This window comes from Berghia stephanieae, chromosome 1, assembly GCF_034508935.2.
Source record: "Berghia stephanieae isolate SIO BIC M18660-M18661 chromosome 1, UCSD_Bste_1.3, whole genome shotgun sequence".
In the NCBI taxonomy this organism is placed as follows: Eukaryota; Metazoa; Mollusca; class Gastropoda; order Nudibranchia; family Aeolidiidae; genus Berghia; species Berghia stephanieae.
In genome coordinates this window covers 27,633,833-27,654,920 of record NC_088360.1, presented here as the reverse complement: position 1 = coordinate 27,654,920, position 21,088 = coordinate 27,633,833, and the positions used below count along the sequence as shown (strand labels likewise).

Sequence of the window (21,088 nt, the reverse complement as noted above, 5' to 3'; positions counted from 1 at the left end):
CTGAACCTGCAATAATTAACCAATGAGAAATAAAGAATCTGTTGTGCCCGATCCTGCCTTCCCATGGTTCCCCAGTAAATAGTTTCTCTGCTGTTTCCAACCAAGCTTTCCAAAATGGCACCAACAACAGAGGTAATTTTGTACTTGATCTAATATCTTGGACTTGTAACAAGGGAAACTTCTTGTCATGATAGCGTTGTGACGGAATAAAACACCAGTTGAATCAAACAAACAGGGATCTAGTTTTGTCAACGAAGCAGCACCCATTGGTCTACTTGTCGCGGTTACCTTTATTATCTAGTATTAGCCTTTATCAATATACATTCATCGTGTCCAGTTTCAAGTTTCAAATATTTTTGAAAAATAGACCCATCTATAAACACCAAGTAATGAAGTCTTCTGACTGTGAAAGAGGCGTGTTTCTTAACATCCGCGATTCGACATAGTAGTAGTAAAAGACAGCTATATCAAATGAACTGTGTAGAAAGTAGAAACCTACAGTACAGCAACCGTTGAATTTTGAAGTTGAAATTAAATAACCCACAAAAAAATAGAAATAAGAGAACCTGCTACAAATGTTGCTCCTTATTCGTTACATTTTTCACAAACTGTAAATTATAATTCTTAATAAGGCTAGGTAATAGCCCAACTTCTCATAACAGAATAGAGTTACGTATTTAAGTTTGATATTGAAATCACTGGGATTGTGACACGAGGAAAGAATGAAATTGTTACTAAGCCGGCATCGTAATTTTTGATGTGTTTTCATGATTAGTTGGCGTCTATAGCGTACCTTTATTAATTTAATTAATAACAATAGCACTGTCAAAGGGAACAATGAGTAAAATCTGATTAAGAAACATCTCAAGCAATATTCTTTATAAAATAAATATACTGTGTAAGGGCCGACTCGCTTAACTAAGCATAGGCGTACATTCATCCATTGTTTTCCATTTTTCATCTTGTCATTGGCTCCGATAAATCGGCAAACATCTTCGCAACCTTGCTAAACTTGCTATCCAAATTTGTAAAACTAGATTTCAAGTCTAAGAACTCAATGCATCAGTTAAATCTAATAATACTTTGTAAAAGGAATTAATTATAATTCGATTGAATCGCCTCAAACTATTTCAACAATAGATATTTGAATCTAAAGTCTAAAGAAACCCAACTTTTGTTTGGCCCCTAAAGCCTAATTAAAGCTATCTAGGTCAAGGTCTTTTTTTTAACTTACAAATAGAATTATAAGGAAACTCACCTTTTTGGGTTAGCCACACTGCTATGTGAATGTGAAATCCCCATCTTTCCTTTCAATATTTTTTACTTAGCTAGCTAATACAAATACAAGCACACACTCATATATCCATTGCCATGTGGAGGAATGGAGGCCACACAAAGTACTTTGCTTTGTTGTTATTGCCCGCAGGTGGATGATTGGGTGATGCAAGGCAACGCCACTGACCAACGCTATCTAGGTCAAAGTTGTTGTTGTTTTGACGTCCATTTTTAGTTTGATGGTCATTTTCTCTGGCCAGTTTATGAATCATTGATGACAGATTCAGAATATTTGCAGTTTGTATTTTTTTTTGTGTGAAAAAAATCCTAGACCCAAAATTTAGTTTTGCTCATGATCTTTTAGCAGTTATATATGATTGTAAACATTTTCTTGAATGGTGTCTTTAAGAGGGCTTTTTTTTTTTGTAGAATGGAAATAATACGTTTTTGTGCAAGTCGTAACCTTACGTAACAATTACAAGATTTCGAGGAGTGGCCAGATATGCAAATTGGCGCCAAACTGACCATACAAGGTGGTTATTGTTATAGAGTTGCTGTCTCAGTGATGTTTACCCACAGTTGGTGTTGTGTGTGTTGAATGAGATTGAGATTAGATCAAGATCTCAGTTTTCAGGAGAATGATTGAAGGCATTTTAAGCAGAGTTGGTGGAGGATTTTGTAGACAAATCGGAGCAATCAGGGGAGGGTGGATGGAATTTTTTGCAGAATGAGTGAGATTTTTTTGTTTAGATTAATAGAATGTCAAAATGAATTGTGATTGTAAATTTACGACAGCAAACCCCCCCCCCCCCCCCCCCCAACACACACACACACAAATCAGAGAGATAGATTTTTGGCCAACTGCCCTGATTGTGCAAAGGAAAAGCAATAAACATATATAATAATAATAAAGTGTGAGATTTAATTACTTCTCTGGCTGTAACTGCTAGGACTAGGGAGGTACAGTGGAACGAACCTTGGCCTTGATGTAACAGTAACAGGGATGATGGGACAAGAGCAAAATACCTCTTGAATTTAATTTATTATCAATTAAATACATATTCAATCGGTAGTAGACGTTGTAGTATTATTAGTGATAAGAAGTTGATGTGGTGAAAGTATTAGTAGTTGTTGTGGTTGAATTAGCAGCAGTAACAGTGATGGTAGTAGTAGTAGTAATGGCGGTTGTGTTACTACGACTACAAGCAGCTGTAGTTGTAGGAGTAATACATAGTGGGGGTGGCATAAACTGCAGTCTGCAGTAGTTATTGTAGTATAGTAGTAACAGTAACAGCCGTAGAAAAGAAGTCATTTTGTTATTTGTACCAAGAGCAGCAATTGTTATGTGCTAGCATTGTATGAGAGAGAAAAATGATAAAGTGATAAAGAGATGAGTCTTGGGATCCCTGCTATATATAATAAGAGTGATGTGATTCTGATGGGTCATTGACCAGAACCTTCTAGATATAGAACCTCACCTCGATCACTTACACAATTTACTTAAGATATAGAGAGAAAAATGGGAAAATGAAAAATCCCTTTTGTAGCCTTATTTGATTTCTGCACATATGGTCTTTCTTGTAATGTTGTTTCACAGCAACATATAGATTTGGGTCAATTTCCTTTGTAGATCATGCAGATCATTGACTCATTAACTTTTTTGCTAAGAAGATGTTGCCTGTATTTAAAGAAAAAATAATTTTTACAATGTAAGAATTTTTGAAGGTGTTTTGGTTGATTTTTTTTAGATCAAAATTTTGTATCCTATTGTGTCATTCTAAGATGATAATTATTTATCATTTTATTAAACATGGCTTTGTTTTTATAAGATAACATCATCATCATCATCATTGCCTTTTTCACCCTGGGTCAGGGTATAGGCCACAGACAAACAGTTTCCATCCTTCTCTATCCTGAGCTAACTTTTTAATCTCATTCCAGGTCTTACCACTTCTCTGTATATATCAGCTTCTTTAAATTCTGTCATTCCAGAAACTCTTACTAAAACTGGTCCAATCCATAGTCTGTAATCAGTGATTGTTAAAATCATTGGTCGATTGTTGGTTCAGAGTTTTCTTGTTCGTTATTTCCAGGTTGCTGATGACAAGGGAGCCAGAAACATCATTTTGTTCAACACGACCAAAAGAGAGATTTTCACTTTGAATAATGGGTTAAAGACGCTTAACAGAAAACTTCGATCCTCCTGGAAACTTGTTGCGTAAGTTTGTTTTTTTTTAATTTTGTTTTTCTACTCCAATTATTTTTCCATAAATGAGTCTATTCGGAGAGATGACAGAGAAATTGTGAGTAAAACCGGGCCCCATGTTCCACGCTCATGAGGTCATTCAACTCACAATTGTTCGTCCTAAAATTGTTATGTGCTTTGTATATTTTACCTATTGAAATGACTTGTCAATCATAAACTTACATTCATCTGTACTTTCTTATTTTCAAATTTAATTCTAAATAAATTTACTTTTTTTTTACAAACTGTGTAACCGTTATCAAAGATTAAAGGATAATCTCAGAAAGACAACGAAGTGATATGGGTTCTAACCAGACAAATGAAATGTTAGATTCTTATTATTATTTTCTTACTATGTTGTATTTTTTCAATTGTATTATAAATTATTATTGTTTTTGCTCTATAATTTTGAAAAATTAAAGAATCAATGCAGTCTGTTAATATTTGTCTTTTTTATTGTCAGTAACAAAGATGACATTACAGCAGACAAGTTAAACCAAGCCAGAATTTTTGTCATACCTGGATCGAGGGATAAGTTTACCGCTTCAGAGGTACAGTTTTTCAGATAATACTACCCCTATTTTTAATTTTTTTTTTTTTTTTTTCCTTTATGATGTAAGCATACGTTAAGAATACAATGCTATGCTGTCAATAATATATGCCTACATATTACATATATACGTCCTGTCCTTTTCCTTAAGATAGCACCATGGACATGACTATCACCCCAGCATTTAAACCTTTTGAAGGAGTGAGTAAGGCATGTGACGTGATCACTGCAAGAAAACAATGGGCCCTAATAGATCTTGTTGACTTGTGGTTAGCTCTTATCTATAGTAGGACAGAACCAGTACCGAATGCATTCCCTTCACAAAAGGCTGTGTAAAGTTGTCAATTTAATTTCCAGTAAATAAAGTATCCCATGCTCCATATTGACTCGAAATTGATTTTTTGTGAAGTTTCTTCTTTGATCAAATTTGAGGATAGCTAGGTAAGACATTGACTTGAGGAGGTTTTCGGACAAATATCTAGAATTAAACTAAAGAGAGAATCTTGTAATGAATTACATACTTTCACTTTTGTATAAGGTAATACAGCTTTTAAAAGTAACTCTCCTGATTTGAATGTTTATAATTAGACCATATATCGTGACAGGGGTTGGAATCACGGGAGGAGCTTAAATAGTTTAGGAAAATATTATAATTATATGTTACAAAAGTTCACAAATAATGCACTTTTATTGTTTGTTTTATTTTATTTTCTTTTATGAACTCTGTAACAATAGCAGAGCTGCCTTCTTGAAATTTCAATTCTCGATCAAGGAAAAAATGAAAAGAAATCATTAACTTTGCAAATCAATAATTTGCCATCACCATGACAAACAAATGCTTCAAAGTCCTGAATATACGATCTAAGAAACTAAATGTTCCTTGTTAACAAGATTTATTGAGTCAAAAAGGCGAATGCAGCTCTGTGGCTGGAGCCAAAAATTCGTAATTCTACAAATTTTTCGTAGCACTAGGCATGTCTACAATAACATAACTTTGTCTTCGAATCGCATATGACTAATGAGCTTTTGGTTCTGTTGCCTATATTATAGTTAATAAAGACATTAAATTAAAGTGAATCATTTTAGTTAATTTTAAAAGCAGCTTTGACAATAATCCTCATTATTCAACATGTTGGCTGAATAGAGTATAAATTATTATTATTATTATTATTATTATTATTATTATTATTATTATTATTATTATTATTATTATTATTATTATTATTATTATTATTATTATTATTATTATTATTATTATTATTATTATTATTATTATTATTATTATGTTGCTATTTTTCATCCAGTTTGGTGTCATCAAGTCCTACGTGGAATCGGGTGGCAGTGTGTTGGTTTTACTGGGTGAAGGAGGCGAATCTCGATTTGAGACAAATATCAACTTTTTTCTGGAGGAATATGGAATATCAATTAACAATGGTGAGTACCTTATCATCTTTTTTCTGATATGATAGTGAAAAGTAAACTTTAATGCACTTGACTTACATGCACATTTACAAATTTTCACCTATATTATTATAACAATCTAATATAAATATATATGTATTTTGTGTTTACTTGAAAAAGACCAAAAGCCGAAACGTCGTTTGTTTTGTGTTGTTGATTCATGAGTCAGATTTACTCCCTTTATCTTTATCTCCATTTTATTGACTCATTTAGGCACCTCCAGTTATTACTCTTTTCCCCGCAACCGCTGCGGGAAGGTGAAGATGTGTCCATGACCTTATCACGCACCCCCTGTGTTTACAAACTTAGACCTTTTCTATCTCTCTTATTATTACTCCAACATAGCATTAAAACTTTAACTCTATCAATTACTATATCCTTATGCATATAAAACTATTGGATCAAGACAAATATTTTCATACAGTTAGCTTTCGTGTAGTAGTCAAAATATTTAAACTTCTTCCACTGAGATTTATGCTCCATATGTGAGATTCGCTGTGCATTAAATTACGTTTTACATTCTCATACGGAAATATCAACTACATTGTTGCTACTAATTAACAAAAATAGTTTTTAAATGGGTAAATTTTCAAAAGATTGCTTTATTTCTGTGAATGAATGTGAATAGTGCGTTTTAAGAAAAGTTTTATTTTTGTAAAATATGAAAAAATAATTCCTATTTTTATAATATTTTAAACATTTAACCAAAAGAAGGAAGAAAAACAAAAACAAATATGGTAATTATTGAATTTTCTGTCCCCTTACTACTTTCTGTTTACATTGGGATTGTTTTTGGCAGAATTTTAAAATAGCCTTAGTTCTGACCAAATTCCAGCGTTTGTAAATCTTAAAAGATCCCTCGACTCAAGTGAATTTACCTTTAACCGTTGTATAATAATAATGATAATAATAATAGTAATAATAATAATAATAATATAATAATAATAAATAAAATAATAATAATAATAATATAATAATAAAATAATAAAATATACTTTATTCATCCCAAAAAATGGAAATTGGTTTGCAGACGTGGCATGCATAAAATGTATAAACATAAAGTTGAGAATCTATGGCGAGAATGTATGCATAATATATATATGCAAATGCACAAAAATGTAAAAATATACATGCAGAGAACTACTCTACCATCTATTTGGATTTAACAGTTTCAGTATTTTTGTTATCAGCTGGAGAAGGGGGTCGCGTTCAAAACATTTTGTGTTTAGAATCTTTGTTCTATTTTGAAGTTGCTATTTTCATTTTCGTACATTTCGTTTTACAGCTTGCAGCTTCTAGCAGCTTAGTATTCACTTTAAATATCGCACAAACGTACATCTCTACATCTCTAATTTTTTTTTTCCTGTGAAGGTTCTTAAATGATCTCAATTTTATCGTCCATATTCTGTTGTTACAGATGCTGTGGTGCGAACGTCCTACTATAAATATTTTCATCCAAAAGAGGCTCTGATCACCAATGGTGTCTTAAACAGGTAAGCTTAGTCATGAAGGCAGCATACCTGCCGAATTTTTCGTAATTTTACGAAGTTTAGACAAATTTCATGGCCAAATACGAAATATTATGGAAAATTAAGAATTTTTAAGTCTTAGTAATATTTAGATAATAATGATAATGATAATAATAATGATAAGAACAACAACAACTACTACTACTACTACTACTACTACTACTACTACTACTACTACTACTACTACTACTACTACTACTACTACTACTACTACTAATATAATAATTATAATAATAATATTGTGGTTGTTCGTACACAATTTCAGAAATTACGAATTTCCTTGTCAAATTACTAAAAATTGTCATAAAAATTACTGGATTTGAAGTTTTCAATTTGGCAGGTCTGAGGGAGACAAGAGTATAGTGTGATTTTCTTTTTCCACTCAATATTATAATTTAAACTTTATAAAAAAAATTTTTTCTGAATTTGTACCACTGTCCCAAATCTATGAAATTCTGAGACGTGAAACTGAAACAATTTTGAGGCGATGATTCACATTATTTTTTTTTTTTTAATAGTTTTTGAAAAAAAATATTTTTTCACTCAAAATTGACCATTTATATTGTAAAGTGCCCAGAGCTTGTGTTTTACACGAGAATGAGTGCTGTATAAATTTGTATTATTATTATTATTATTGTTTGTTTATTTAGTTTGATATTTCGTCTAACCACAGAGCCATCAGTCAGGCGGCAGGAAAGGCCATTTTCATGGGGGGTGATGACGATGCCAACAATGCACAGTGAGTGTTTGGAATCGAGATTTAATTTTAGAATTGTCTATTTGGTTTCAATACATGTTACTTACTTACTTACTTATCCGAACCAGCGACCACCTGATCTCTAGCCCTTCGGTCTTGTGCCATGATGTAGAAGTTAGACGTCTTTTGTAGTTGTTCCAGGTGACTATAAAGTGTGTTACTGATGCTTGGATGTGGTGGGAGGAATGTGCATCTCAGGTCTTCTAGAGGTTGACATTCAAGCAAGTGGTGTGTTACTGTTTCATTGGGGTGTTGGCATAGGGGGCAGGAAGGGTATGTGTCTTTTGTAATTTTGCTTAAATGGTTGTTGAGCAGTATGTGTTGTGTTCTTAGTTGAAAGATGATGCTTTGCTGGTGTCTGTTGAGCTTATTGAGGCAATCAGTTTCAATACATCCAACCCCTTTTCTTATGCAGATTTCTTTCATTAATTTAAATTATATATATTTTAAAAAATAAGAATTCGAAACATTGTTGAAGAAAAGTATTTTTTGGGGGGTTTTTTCTTAACAAAGTTTAATAATATATAACAGGTACTTATTGCTTTTGGGTTTGAGTAAAAAAAAAAAAAATGTGTCTTGGATTGGTAAGACTTTCAATTTAATCCTTGACATGAATAGGTAAAAGAGTTTTAAAAAATAACCCAGAAAGAAAGTTCTTTTCCCCCCCCCCCCCCCCCCCTCCTTTCTAACAATAAGACAATAATAAAAAACCAAAGAATATTTTTACTGATATTTTCTTTTTTGGAATTTCTTTTTCATCCCGATCAGGGGAATATACTTTTAATACCACCCCACTCTTGGTCGCAAACGGAGCATTGTGAGCCGGGAAGTGGTAATTTATTCATTTTATAGACAAATAAATGTGTATAAAATAAAGTATCTCGTTAAAAAGTATTTAAAATTTTTGTTTTTCTGTTTTTAACCAGAGCCCTGTCTTTCCTCTACCCATATGGAGCAACGTTAAGCGTTGCCAAACCAGCTTCAGCCGTTTTATCAACAGGGAGTGTCAGTTTTCCTCTCAACAGACCTGTGTGTGCCCTCTACTCATCCAGGGTAAGTCTAGGGGATACACGTGTATAGCATATGTTTGTGAGTGAGGGATGTGACTATTTAAAAAGTATATCTAACTTCCTGCCATTTTTACATATCTAGTCAGAAAATTATGGTTTTCCACTGAGCGCGTCGCATGAGTTCATAGTTGTTTTTCATGTGTGTTTGATGTACAATGGGAATATATGATCTCATCTTCTCATAACGGTTTTATGTCGGAGTGCTGTTTGTTGATGCAGAATACTATATTTAAACTCAAAAAATATAAAACTTGAGTTTAGATTTTGTGTTTTATTGACTTGTATCAATACAATTTCATCAAGCTAATAAACCCAAAATTTAATATTTCTGATGATTTTAACTTTAGATGACCTCTTGTGGCATCTAATCCATCCCAACATAAAACTGCTTTGAGTTTGAAGCAATGGTCACCACTTATAATATAATACTGGCATCTCAAGATAACTTGCCAAGCACTTTTACTTTACCAATTAGAATGCGGATTTGTAATTATTTTGAAATTAATCACATTTTCATTAGTTGCCAAAACATATATTGAGTAGCTCAATATGCATTCGATTGTCTGATGTTAGAGTGTCACTCGAGAAACGCCTCACACGCTTTTACTGGACTTTTATCGTTCATAAAAATAAACAAATAAAATTCCCTTTATTCATCTCCAAAGGGAAATTTGTCTTTAGGGTTTAGTCTAGTCTAAGGGAATACTAGAATATCGCAGGCATCAGCAGTGCCACAAAGTGAGCTTGGGCAAGGTGCCTTGCTCAAGGCCACACGACATGTTGATAGTCGAATCGGCACCGTTCAGGTACAAAGCAAAGACTATCTCACCGACCCACGCAACCCCATCATAGGTTGAAACATTGATCTAATGAGTTTGTTGGTTTTCTATGTGCAACTTTAACACTTCTCCCATTTTACTTCTTACCTCTGAATTTTCCATTTCAAACTTGTGATAATTTTTTATAAGGAATTTGATTATTATTGTTTTATTTTTTGCCTGAAAATGTAAAACTTTGGTTATTACAAGTTTTAAACGGTATGCTCAGGAACATGTGAAATGGATGATTGGAGACAATCACAGTGATTAAAACCACATTACTTTTTAAATGTGCTTAAGATTTTTTAGACTTTTACTTACAATATAAATCACAATAAGACATTCTGCATCAAGGGTTACCACAAAATGAAAAAATAGATTTTAACCTTTCAGTTTAAGGATTTTGGCTTTTGTTATTTTGTACAGCAATATAATTTTGTTCCATTTCTTTCCTTCCAGAGTCACAAAGGAAGAATCGCAGTTTTAGGATCTGTACACATGTTCAGTGACCAATACTTGGACAAAGAGGAGAATGGAAAAATTTTGGTAATGAGATATAATTATCTTTGGGTGAACTTAACATCACGAGTTTAATTTAAAATCCAAAGATTCTTAAATCGAATTAAAATCATTTGGATTTTAAATTAAACTTCTAATGTTAAGTTCACCCAAACTGATTTTAATTCAAGTTACGAATCTTTTTCAAAAAAACTAAAAGCTTGCAACTGTCACTGATATGACTTTAAAGCACTACAAGTATTTCTGGAATTCTCTTGAAAAGAAAACAAATATAGCTTATTGTTAGTCTTTGTAATATTCTGCAGAAGAGTATTTGGTGAATACGGAAAAAGTTTTAAAATTTTATGTCATAGATATTTTGCAGCATTAAATCAAACTGAGAGACAAAACATAAATCAAATTTAAAAGATTACAATTTCAATTTTCTTCATTGTAGACATAGTTGTATCTTAAATGAATGTGTCTTTTGATAGAAAATTTCTTTTCTTTTTTTTTGTTTTTAAATTAACATTTTTGTATGGCTCTGCATTCTAAGTCCCGGATCTAACCATATTTACATTTTGTCTGTTATCCAGGATGTTTTAGTACAATATCTTACGACAGATGAAATCAAACTGAATGTCATTGATGCTGAAGAGCCTGAGGTAAGTGTTGGATTGTATTTTGGTAAAATTTCTTTGTGAGGCAGGTCTGTTGTTATTCTGCCATTTATATAGATGATTTTTAAAGTGCATTCAGAAATTGTGGGTAGGTCGCTGGGGGTCGAATTTCGCCAAATTTGGATCTTTTGGTTACCAGATAATGATTTTTAAACATATTAATGAAAATGTGGTTGTTTTTCTTGAATCGAAACATCTTCAAATTGGGTATCACTACATCGATTCTAAATCATAATAAAATGATAAATGCATTATGGGTTTTTAGAGATTTTATCTTCAAATTCGAGGAGGGGGGGGGTCTTTTAAAAAATTGAAGATTTATTTTCGTTGAGTGTGGTAAATCCAATTTATTTTGTGTCCAAACGTGGCCATATATGGATTTCTTCCTTTAGATATAGAAATAACAACCAGTCTGATTTAGCTTTTTGTTGTTGTTTTTTTTTTTTTATCTTTGCTACCAAATGATTTTTGATTAAAATTAAGAGAAATTGGTAATTTTTATGATAATGAACGATGTCAGAACAGTTCCCCTTTGAGCTAGGGCAAAGAGACTTGTGTCAGAACAGTTCCCCTTTGAGCTAGGGCAAAGAGACTTGTGTCAGAACAGTTCCCCTTTGAGCTAGGGCAAAGAGACTTGTTAGTCAGAACAATTCCCTGAGCTAGGGCAATGGATTGTCAGTCACACAAGACAAAGACCATCTCACTGAGCACAATTTTTAAAAAATGTATATTATGATTCCATTTGTCTATCTTGTGGTTTTATTTTGCAATCAGATCAGTGACTACAGTATGTTGCCCGATGTAGCCCGATTGTCAGAACAACTGAAAACCTGTCTACAAGAAAGTGAAGACATTCCAAGGGACATAACTACCCTGTTTGATAATTCTGTGTTTAAGCTGGACACGTCTTTGGTACAACCATCAATATGTCAGCTTTAATAAAAGTCTGTTTTTTTTTTAAGTCAATTGTTTTTAAAAAAAGTCATCTGTTTTAAGAAGTCATCTGGTTTTTAAAAAAAAGTCAATCTAGTTTTTTTTTAAAAAATCAAATAGTTGTTTTTTAAATGTCATCTGGTTGTTTTTTAAAGTCATCTGTTTTTTTTTTAAGTCATGGTTTTTTTAAAAAAAGTCAATGTCAAAATAAATTAGCCTTTTCGTCAGATATAACTCGTCCCTAGGCATTCCACGAAGGAATTTAGATAACTCATCAAACAAGATGTCTGGTGTCAACAGGAATCACCCATGTTGTCCAAGTGGGCAAATTGGGGGTTAATAATCTTGCTCAAGGAAAAAAACGAAAGTGCCTGAAGCAGGGCTCGAACCCGGGTCCTTCCGGGTCACAGTGCAATGCCTTAACCACTCGGCTATACATAATTGTTCCTCGTTATTTGAATTCTTTATCAACTGATAGAATGAGTATTTATGTCTTGAACAGTATCAAAATGCCAGTTTGCCTAGGGTTACTATTGACATTGATTTTCATCACCTATTAGATAGTAAAGATTTTTCAAGCCTACCGAAAGATAACTGGAGTGAGATGAACTACGTGCGGCTATGTGGTCTAGTGGTATGACACTGGCTTTCGGATTGGAAGGTTCTGGATTTGGGTCTAGCTCGGCGCATAGTTGAGCCCTTGGAAAAGACTCTTTACTCACTTTCTTTCACCGTACTCAGGTGTAAAATGAGTACCTAGCCGTTAAATGCGTTGTCTCTATCCGAAAAAATTGTAATATCGCCTAACGGGCGTCATGTCCCATCCTACATGTGTTGCTGTTGGCCAGGGACCCCTTGTAAAGTTCTTTAGCTCGTTTAGTGGATATGGCCCTATATAAATGCTCTATTTTTATTTTTTTTTAGTTTAATAATAAAACCATGAAAATGATAATTATGATAGTGTTGATAATGACATTGATGATGATGATGATGATAATATTAATAATAATAATTATAGCAATAGTAATAAGGATATTAGAAATAGACTAAGTATTTTCCATCCCATATAGAATTTTAATAGAATAGTTTTTACATGAAAATAATTTTTGGGAAAAAAACTGATGATCGTAAAACTGTTTGATATTTTTAACTATAACGAAATTGTTCTAGGCTCTAGATGATCATCATAAGTCAAGCAATTATTTTTATTCATTTTTTTTTTCTCTCTCTGAAAAGCTTGTTTTATTCCTTTTTTTTCTCTCTGAAAAGCTTGTTTCATTTTTTTTTTCTCTCTCTGAAAAGCTTGTTTTATTCATATAACTCTGATGCATGAAAATTGTATGGCATAAATAAACATTTTAATCTTTTTCCATTTTTACTCAATCAGAGCATTTGAGGAATTGAAGGTGAAACACGAAGCCCTCACGTTGATAACCCCCCAGTTTGAAACCCCTCTCCCTCCCCTCAATCCAGCTGTAAGTTCTTTTTTTTTTTTTTTTAATTATTTGACCATTTTAGGACCACGTTACATGTTGAATTCTTCGTGTAGAATTTAAGAATTTAAGACTACACCCTTCAGTGCTATTTTTACTTAATTACTTAGTTAGGCCCTTCTCTCTGACATAGGACCTCCACAAATCCTTTCCATCTTGTCTGACTCTGTACTTCTCTGTGGCTATGTGGTCTAGTGGTATGACACTCGCTTTCAGATCGGAAGGTCCTGGGTTCGAGCCTCACTCGGCGCATAGTTGAGTCCTTGGAGAAGGCTCTTTACTCACATTCTCTCACCGTACTCATGTGTAAAATGAGTACCTGGCCATTAACAGGAATGTCTCTGTCCAAAAAAATTGTAACATCGCCTAACAGGCGTCATGTCCCGTCCTAAATGTTAAATGTTGCTGTTGGCCAGGGACCCCTTGTAAAGCGCTTTGAGCACATTTAGTGGATATTGCGCTATATAAAAGCTTTTTAAAGCTCTTTTTTTTAACATCTTCTCTGCTTGTTTCCATATGAAGACTTCCATTGTAATGTCCTCTCCAACTATTTTCTAGGCCTCTCTCTCTCTCTTTTTCTCGCTCGTCTAATGTCAAATCTTAGTCTTTTTACCAAGAGCAGTCGATGTGCTATGAGTCAAACTTCATTGAGGTGTGTGAAAACATTTAGGTCTGCTTGCAGTTAAATCCAGGTGAAGAATAGGAGAAATTCTGTTATAAAGAAATTCAGTCTTGCCACGGGTTCTCAGTGAGACCTTTTTGTTTCTATCTCTCCATGGAAAAATAATATAGGTGTATTTTAAGTGTTACTGTCCTGGTCTGATAAGCGCTCAAGAGCTAACTCGACTACATTTATAAAATAAAGATGTGATAAATATGGCCCCCAGATTTACTAGTTACTTTTTAAAAAGAACAAATGACGAGTTGTTTGAGATGATATGAATAGAAAGATGATGTTTAATTCAATGAATCTTATAAATTAATGTTAATCATAGTTACACATGAGAATATGATGATATTACATACCTTATGCGATCTTGCTGAAATGATGATATTGTTAGATGTCACATGCAGACTTGTGGGGTTCCACTTCCAATCTGAGAGTAGTTGCAGATTTTTAAAACGAAAAAAAAAAAACAACAGAAATAACCTGAGTCTTTTATGACAATTGATTCACTCTTTTGCAGGTATTCCCTCCCGCCTTCAGAGAGTTACCTCCCCCTTCCCTAGAGCTGTTTGACTTGGATGAGCAGTTTTCATCAGAAAAAGTTCGCATCGCCCAAATCACCAACAAATGTAAGTAGGCTACTGGAATTCACTGTCCTCATTGAGAGTCTTCTGTTTAAAAAAGGTCCTACTTGTATGAAATTGTATGTTTTGATAATCGATAAAGACATAGTGGAGGGAACCGAACCACATCCCTTGACCTGGTACTGGCTGCCCAAACAGTCGTAATTTTAATAAACAATGGCAGCAATTGCTAGACTTTGCGAACTACTTTGGTACCTTGGTGTGTGTGCATTGATGTAAAATATTCACTGTTCTACCCCAGTGATCAACATATCAACACACAAAACTATGTGTAACTACATTTGTAGTATAGGGGATGGTTGGTTACTGTTGAAAATTCTGGTCCAGATGTTGTGTCCTTGAGTAAGGCACTTAACACACATCCCCCTACACAGGCGTTTATTGCTTTCAGTTTAGTTCGCCAGGTAAATCTAGCCAGTCTAGTGATGATGAGTCATAGCTTTACACTGAGAGAGGGAGACAATTTTTTCGCCGTTTTGATCGATTTTTTCTGAATTTCAAACTAATGTAGTATTGCCGTTATTAAGCGTAGCAAAAATATTTTTATACTACAAAACAGTTTATTAACAGAGTTTTCATTGATTATTTAATCATTATTATGATGTTGTTAAAAAGCAAGAGGGATAACCCATGAAATTGATACATAAATTTAAGTGAATTAAAATTTTTAAGAGAATATTTTAACACGTTCAACACTTAAGATTTTTAAACAAAAGTAATGGAAATGATGTTGAATATCTGTAGAATGTAGACATATAAATTTTATACCAGTAGATTGAGGCGTTTTTGAGATATCAGTTCACCTGTACATTAAAGTTAGGATTTTGAGTAAGGTAAAACTGAAATCCAATCACAGCATTGTCTTAATAGACATTTTTTAATAAACCAGAAACATAGTCAAATGTGATTCACTTATATTTATCCCAGAATCAACGAATTATAAGAATTCCATTAAAAATTGTTATATAAGGACATTCATTTAAAGACAATCAAAACCACTAAGAAAATCTCTTATAATTTTCATAAACTTATTTTTGAGATATCTAAGCCCATTACTTTTTCTATGTACTTGACCTGCACCTCTTTTAATTGGGTGCCATATAGACTGCATATAGCACAACATTGGTGAAATATTAGGATCATATTCACCTCATTAAGTATTGTTTCTTGTTCAGAGTTTTCTCATTGAACCAAAGGTATCGATACCTGCATCGCATTTCTTTAAATTATGTACCAGTGAGATACATTTCTCGCAAATTGAAATATTTAAATATGTCAGAATTTCACATTTATATTTATAGTCAATTGTTGATAACGTCTAGAGTATTTTAATCCTCTCAGCACGGCTCTGTACTCTTTCACAACAAATTCGACATATTTCATTTGTACTGGTGTGATGACCGTCTTCAGTGTGTCTCTCCATGACCCGAACAGAACTTAAATAAGTAAATTTAAGAAATATCTAAAATTTCCGCTTAAATTCAATGAAATCAAATTAAATAAATGTCTCTTATCACTATCTAGATTTATTATTGGGTTTCTAAAATATCATGAAATATTCTCCTCTTTGTTGGTAACAAAAATAATTATTGAGATTCCTTTCCACACCCTCTATTCTTAAATCCCTGAATCCACATAATAAAGTATATATCGTATGAAAGATAATTTTATCTACTTTCCTCTGATCCCTCACACTTGATGGTAAAAAGTGTTGGTTTGATATTTTGAATTTTTAAATATTTCTTAAACTTATAATTTTAATATTTATTTCATAAAAAACTCTGATTATTCAAAAAAGCAAAACACAAACTTATCATTTAATGATGTAAACAAAAATAATTGCGTCTTGTAGAGGAAAAGCTGGTCTTTGTATCCATATATGTTTGAAAATTATGAAAAAGATGCTGCGTCCACAACAGGCTGACAAAATTGAGTATTTTGATGAAATTTCTACTACTCTCTGCCTGAGAGAAATTCAAAGTGATGAGATTTACCTGCAGGCATAATTTATTGCCCTTGCACCCTGTCTTGACAGGTGTTATCACTGTGGTTGACGGTGGACTGTTTACATTACTTGACGGTAGCCAGTGAGGGAAGAAGTAACTAAACTGAAAGTTTGGGCCCTATTTAAACGGCTCTGCATACAACTCAGGTGTGAATGAGTACCTGGCTATAGGCAGTGATGGATATTGCAAGAGTGTTAGTACAATAAGAATGCTTAATAGGCTGTTAGTACCGGATGAAATTGAAATATGGTTCCATTTGGCCTAATAGGGAGAACAAATGTAACATTTTGAAGGTCAATGAGCATGACGAATCAGTGGAAATGCTCTATATAAATGTTCATTCTTGTTTATTTTATTTTACTAATTTTTTTAATTTAAAAAAAAAAATTTCTCTAAAAAATATTAGGATGTTCTTTACAAATTGTTAGGCCTATATAAATATATATATTGTTTGGTTTTGTTTTTTTTTTAATTGTTATAGAATTGTTTTCATATTAGATAAATTTTTAAAAACAATCGACTTTACCTTACATTTTATTTTTTCAAAATCTTTGTGCTTTAATGTTTTGTATGTACATGATAGTTTGTCCAAGTTGTGTAAGACTCTGTCTTGCATATCTGACTAAAAGTTTGTCAAACATGTACTATTTCTAAAAATTTATATTATTAAATAAGCCACGATTGCTTTCTATATCCGACACAGGCTCAGACGATGACCTTGAGTACTACGTACGGGAGTGTGGAGAGATTCTGGGTGTTACGCACAATTTACCTCAGGAGAACAGGACGGCCAAACATATCCTAGAACACGTCTTTACACAAATTTGTGAATTCAAGAAATTAAATCAGGTTTGAATTATCTTCATATTTTTTTCCTCCTGTAATTTTCTCAACTCAACAGATTCTTTAATTTTTAACTTTCCAAGCTCAAAATCCTTCTTAAAGCAATCAATAACAAAAGCCATTAACCCTCTCCGTACCAACTATAGGAAAATTGTCACATTCGTTACGACACAACCAACATTTTTAAAATTCAAATTTCCTTTCTACATCATAAAATTTAAAGAAAATGAACATTGTGATTGTGTTGTTGAGAATGTTTTTCTAAAGAAATTATGTATTGCAAGAATTTTACTGCTATTGTGTTTGAGTGATAAAAAATCTATTTTTGTGTTAGTTGGGTGTGGAGTTTTGGGGAAAATCCTGAAAATGGCTGGTAAGGAGAGAGTTAAAATGGTATCAATATGATAATTATTTTTTTTTCTCTTTGAAGATGTTTTATTTATCTTTGTTCAAAGGATCACATAGTATTCAGAGACGCCAACTATTACGAAAATTAATATTTTTTACGTAATAATGGTGTCATTATGAAAACTACAAAAAATTTTGGGACATTTGCTTATTTTTGCTATGCTGCACTGCCATATTTCATGCATCAATTTGGGGTTAACTCTCTCCTTGCCGATCTTTTCCAGTATTTTCCCAAAATGGCAGGCTTACCCAGCAGGAAAAATTTTTAATCTCTCTACAAAACAACTTTATGTTCTTATTAATTAAACCAAAAAAAAGATCGTTCTTCAAAGTTTGTGATGTACAAAATAAATCTGGATGAGAAAAATGTATATTGTGTCATTACAAATGTGACGATTTTGATGCAGGTGGTAAGGAGAGGGTTAAGAGTAGTTATACAGGGTACCAACACTGTTGCTCAATTTTACTCATGAAATTTGGGCCGATCTGGATCAGACATTTTTCTATTTTGGGGAATTACACATTTTTTCCTCCCAAATTACACATTTCTGATTATTAAGGTTGGCATCTCTGATTATCATTTATAATATGAAAAAAACATTTTAGGCTAAACAGAGAAAATGTTTTTTGTCAGTGTCAAACTCACTGGTACAATAAATACTAGAAAGATAGTGTTAAGTGAATGGCAAAATAATGTAAGTAGACTTGTTAAGGATCCTGTATCAACCAACTGTTATGAGAGACAAGTGGTGAGCAGTTAAGTTTTTTGTATCGCTTCTTCACTCCACCCATTTCAAGGATAGGGGGATTTTGCTGATTTTTTCGCATTTGAGAATTTCTTTATTTTTTTTAATTTTTTTTTTTTGGGGGGGGGGGGGGTATGGGAGAGGGGAAGAAGCTGTTACACCTTGCCACGTACACCTAGCTGATATTGTTACTAGATCATCCACATGTTCCCCCATTTCCTTTTCTTCTTTTTAAAATTGATCTTTGGGGTATTTTTTTTTCTATCCTTTTAGAATAGGTATGAAATGGTTACATGTTATTGTCTCAATCGCTTGTACCTTAAACGCCTCACAAACATTTTTTATTTATTCTATACAGGAAGGCGACTTCAACGCTGGTCAATACGATGCTGTCATGGATTAGGATGGTTTGTTGTTGGAACGAATTCTTTGCATCCTTTATTGTGGTGAAATCAAACAAGGTTTAGAAATAGTGGAATTTTTATCGAATTTTATAATTATGCAAATCGCATTATGGCACAATGCAATGTTCTCGATTTTAATGCCATAATGATAGACATTTTTTTTTTTTTTGTCATTCAAATTCAGTCAATTTTCAATTAGATGTATAATCACGTGTCTACTCAGCTGTTTAAGCAGTCCATTTGGGTAACTCTCAGAAATACTAATTTTTAAATCTGTCAGTAGCGTCGAAAAAAGTAAATTACTGATAGCTGTGGATATTAGATTTAATGAGGAAAGATAGAATCCACAAGTTTTTTAGGGGTGGGGTCTTTTATTTATTTTTTCTTTTGTACAAGCCACAGAAGTTTTGTGTATTCAAAGGGACAATATACAATGAGACATCACCATCAGTCTCCCAGTTCTTGTTTGAATTTGAGGTCCTCTAGAGTCATACAGTATTCGCCGGATTCTAGCACTCTCTTGGGAGAAGCATGCTAGAATCTGAGCGTGTTGAAATCCAATGGTAGGTAACAACATATTCAGTCACCCAGATCCAGTGTGTCGTATTGTGGAGCATGTCGGAATTTGTTTGGCCTACTAAAATCCAGCTAGAACTGTATTCAGTATGATTTTCTTAACTCTCTCAAGTTCGTATGCATGGAAAAATCTAACAAATTTGTCCAAGTTTCAATGAGGGTGAACTCGAGAGAGTTAATTAAACAGACAATTTTGGAATCGACATCACCCTAAATTGTCAGTAGACATTGCATTAGAAGACACGACATTCTATCTGGTTTTTTTTTTGTTAATTTGCAATGTCTATCTTTGTCAGGTTATCTTAATTTATATGTAAATAGTTGTGTGTTTTTTTACTATCTATCTTAAGCAATTCTGTGATGAGAAGTACTCTAATTTTTAAATACAATAATGGTAAGGGGATGGTTCATTTATTATGTTTTTGTCTCTTTAGTAGATATGATACTTGTATAGTACATACAGACTGTATTAGAATGACTCAAGCATTTCGTGTCAAGTGTCATTTCGTGAGCCTGTCGACTGGATTGTGGCACTTCGTTATTTAGTCCAGTTTTTATTTTGACTATTCCAATGGGAAGGCTGATTTTTTTTTCTCCAATTATTTTGCATTTTCATTTATGATATTTTGATTGATATGCAAAATCGAATGTGGTGTAACTCACCTGCAGTCGACTGTCTGTGGGACATTTTGTAAGATATTCTCATGCAATCCGCCTGCTAGGGGGTCATATCCGATAGATTATATAATAAATTTGGAGGTAAGGTTCGTTCCATTCAAATGGAAATTCGTTCAGACTCATAGATAGATTAGAATTTTTCATTATGTATGTTATCACAATTTGAGCTTTAAAATCTGAAAAGATGTTGTATATAAAATAGTGCCAGACAAAGCAAAATGAAAAAAATCTGCTGCCTCGGCTGGGGATCGAACCTCAGATCTCATGATTACTGGTTCGATTTCTATTCAAGGCAACCGGATTTTCAGGGGGGGGGGGGGGGGGGATTTTTTGTTTTCTTGGTTTTTCTTTCTGCTTTGCCTGGCATATTTCATACACACTTCAGATATTAATCTCACACCAGTGCCTGTTCCCCACTTATCACAATTTTAGCTTCTGGTCTCGCGTAATAGTTGCTGGTTATGATGGACTCTGTTCTCTTTGAATTGAACTATTCCCCTCTGCCTTACTTTTTGTTGGTTCTTGTTGTTGACTCCCATGACAACAGAGGGTTGATTGTCAATGCTTAACTCATTCAATCCTGGGGATTTTTGCTACTTTTCGAAATTGGAAAAAAATTTATTAAAAAATGAGCATGTTCATAGATAGTTTTATTCAACTATATTTAACATGCAAAAACTAAAAATATTAGCTTTGATACTATGCCTATACTTTGTTTCAGAAAAATGTAATAAATAGGCATGGGGTAAAAGTAACACGGGTAAACTACGGATATAGTTGATGTTAGGGTTGAGTGAGTTAATGAAT

At 33.1% G+C, this 21,088-nt stretch overlaps 2 protein-coding genes across 2 annotated transcripts in view; one reads left to right on the top strand and one right to left on the bottom strand.

The window, feature by feature from the left end:
* Nucleotides 1–1,382, bottom strand: part of LOC144971234 (serine/threonine-protein kinase Sgk1-like) — a 185,991-nt gene extending 184,609 nt beyond the window's left edge. Inside the window, exon 1 of the mRNA XM_078911748.1 lies at nt 1,259–1,382. Coding sequence (XP_078767874.1) covers nt 1,259–1,302 — 44 coding nt within the window. The 5' untranslated portion in view covers nt 1,303–1,382. The remainder of the gene's footprint in view (nt 1–1,258) is intronic.
* LOC144971246 (intraflagellar transport protein 52 homolog) lies at nt 1–20,898 on the top strand. The gene is given in 14 exon segments (XM_078911810.1): nt 1–132; nt 3,369–3,493; nt 3,984–4,071; nt 5,375–5,504; nt 6,949–7,024; nt 7,734–7,799; nt 8,744–8,870; nt 10,165–10,251; nt 10,800–10,868; nt 11,658–11,827; nt 13,204–13,291; nt 14,497–14,605; nt 17,330–17,475; nt 18,982–20,898. Coding segments are annotated over 14 exon segments (1,344 nt in total). The 5' UTR covers nt 1–114; the 3' UTR covers nt 19,027–20,898.
* Nucleotides 20,899–21,088: the final 190 nt, after the last annotated feature.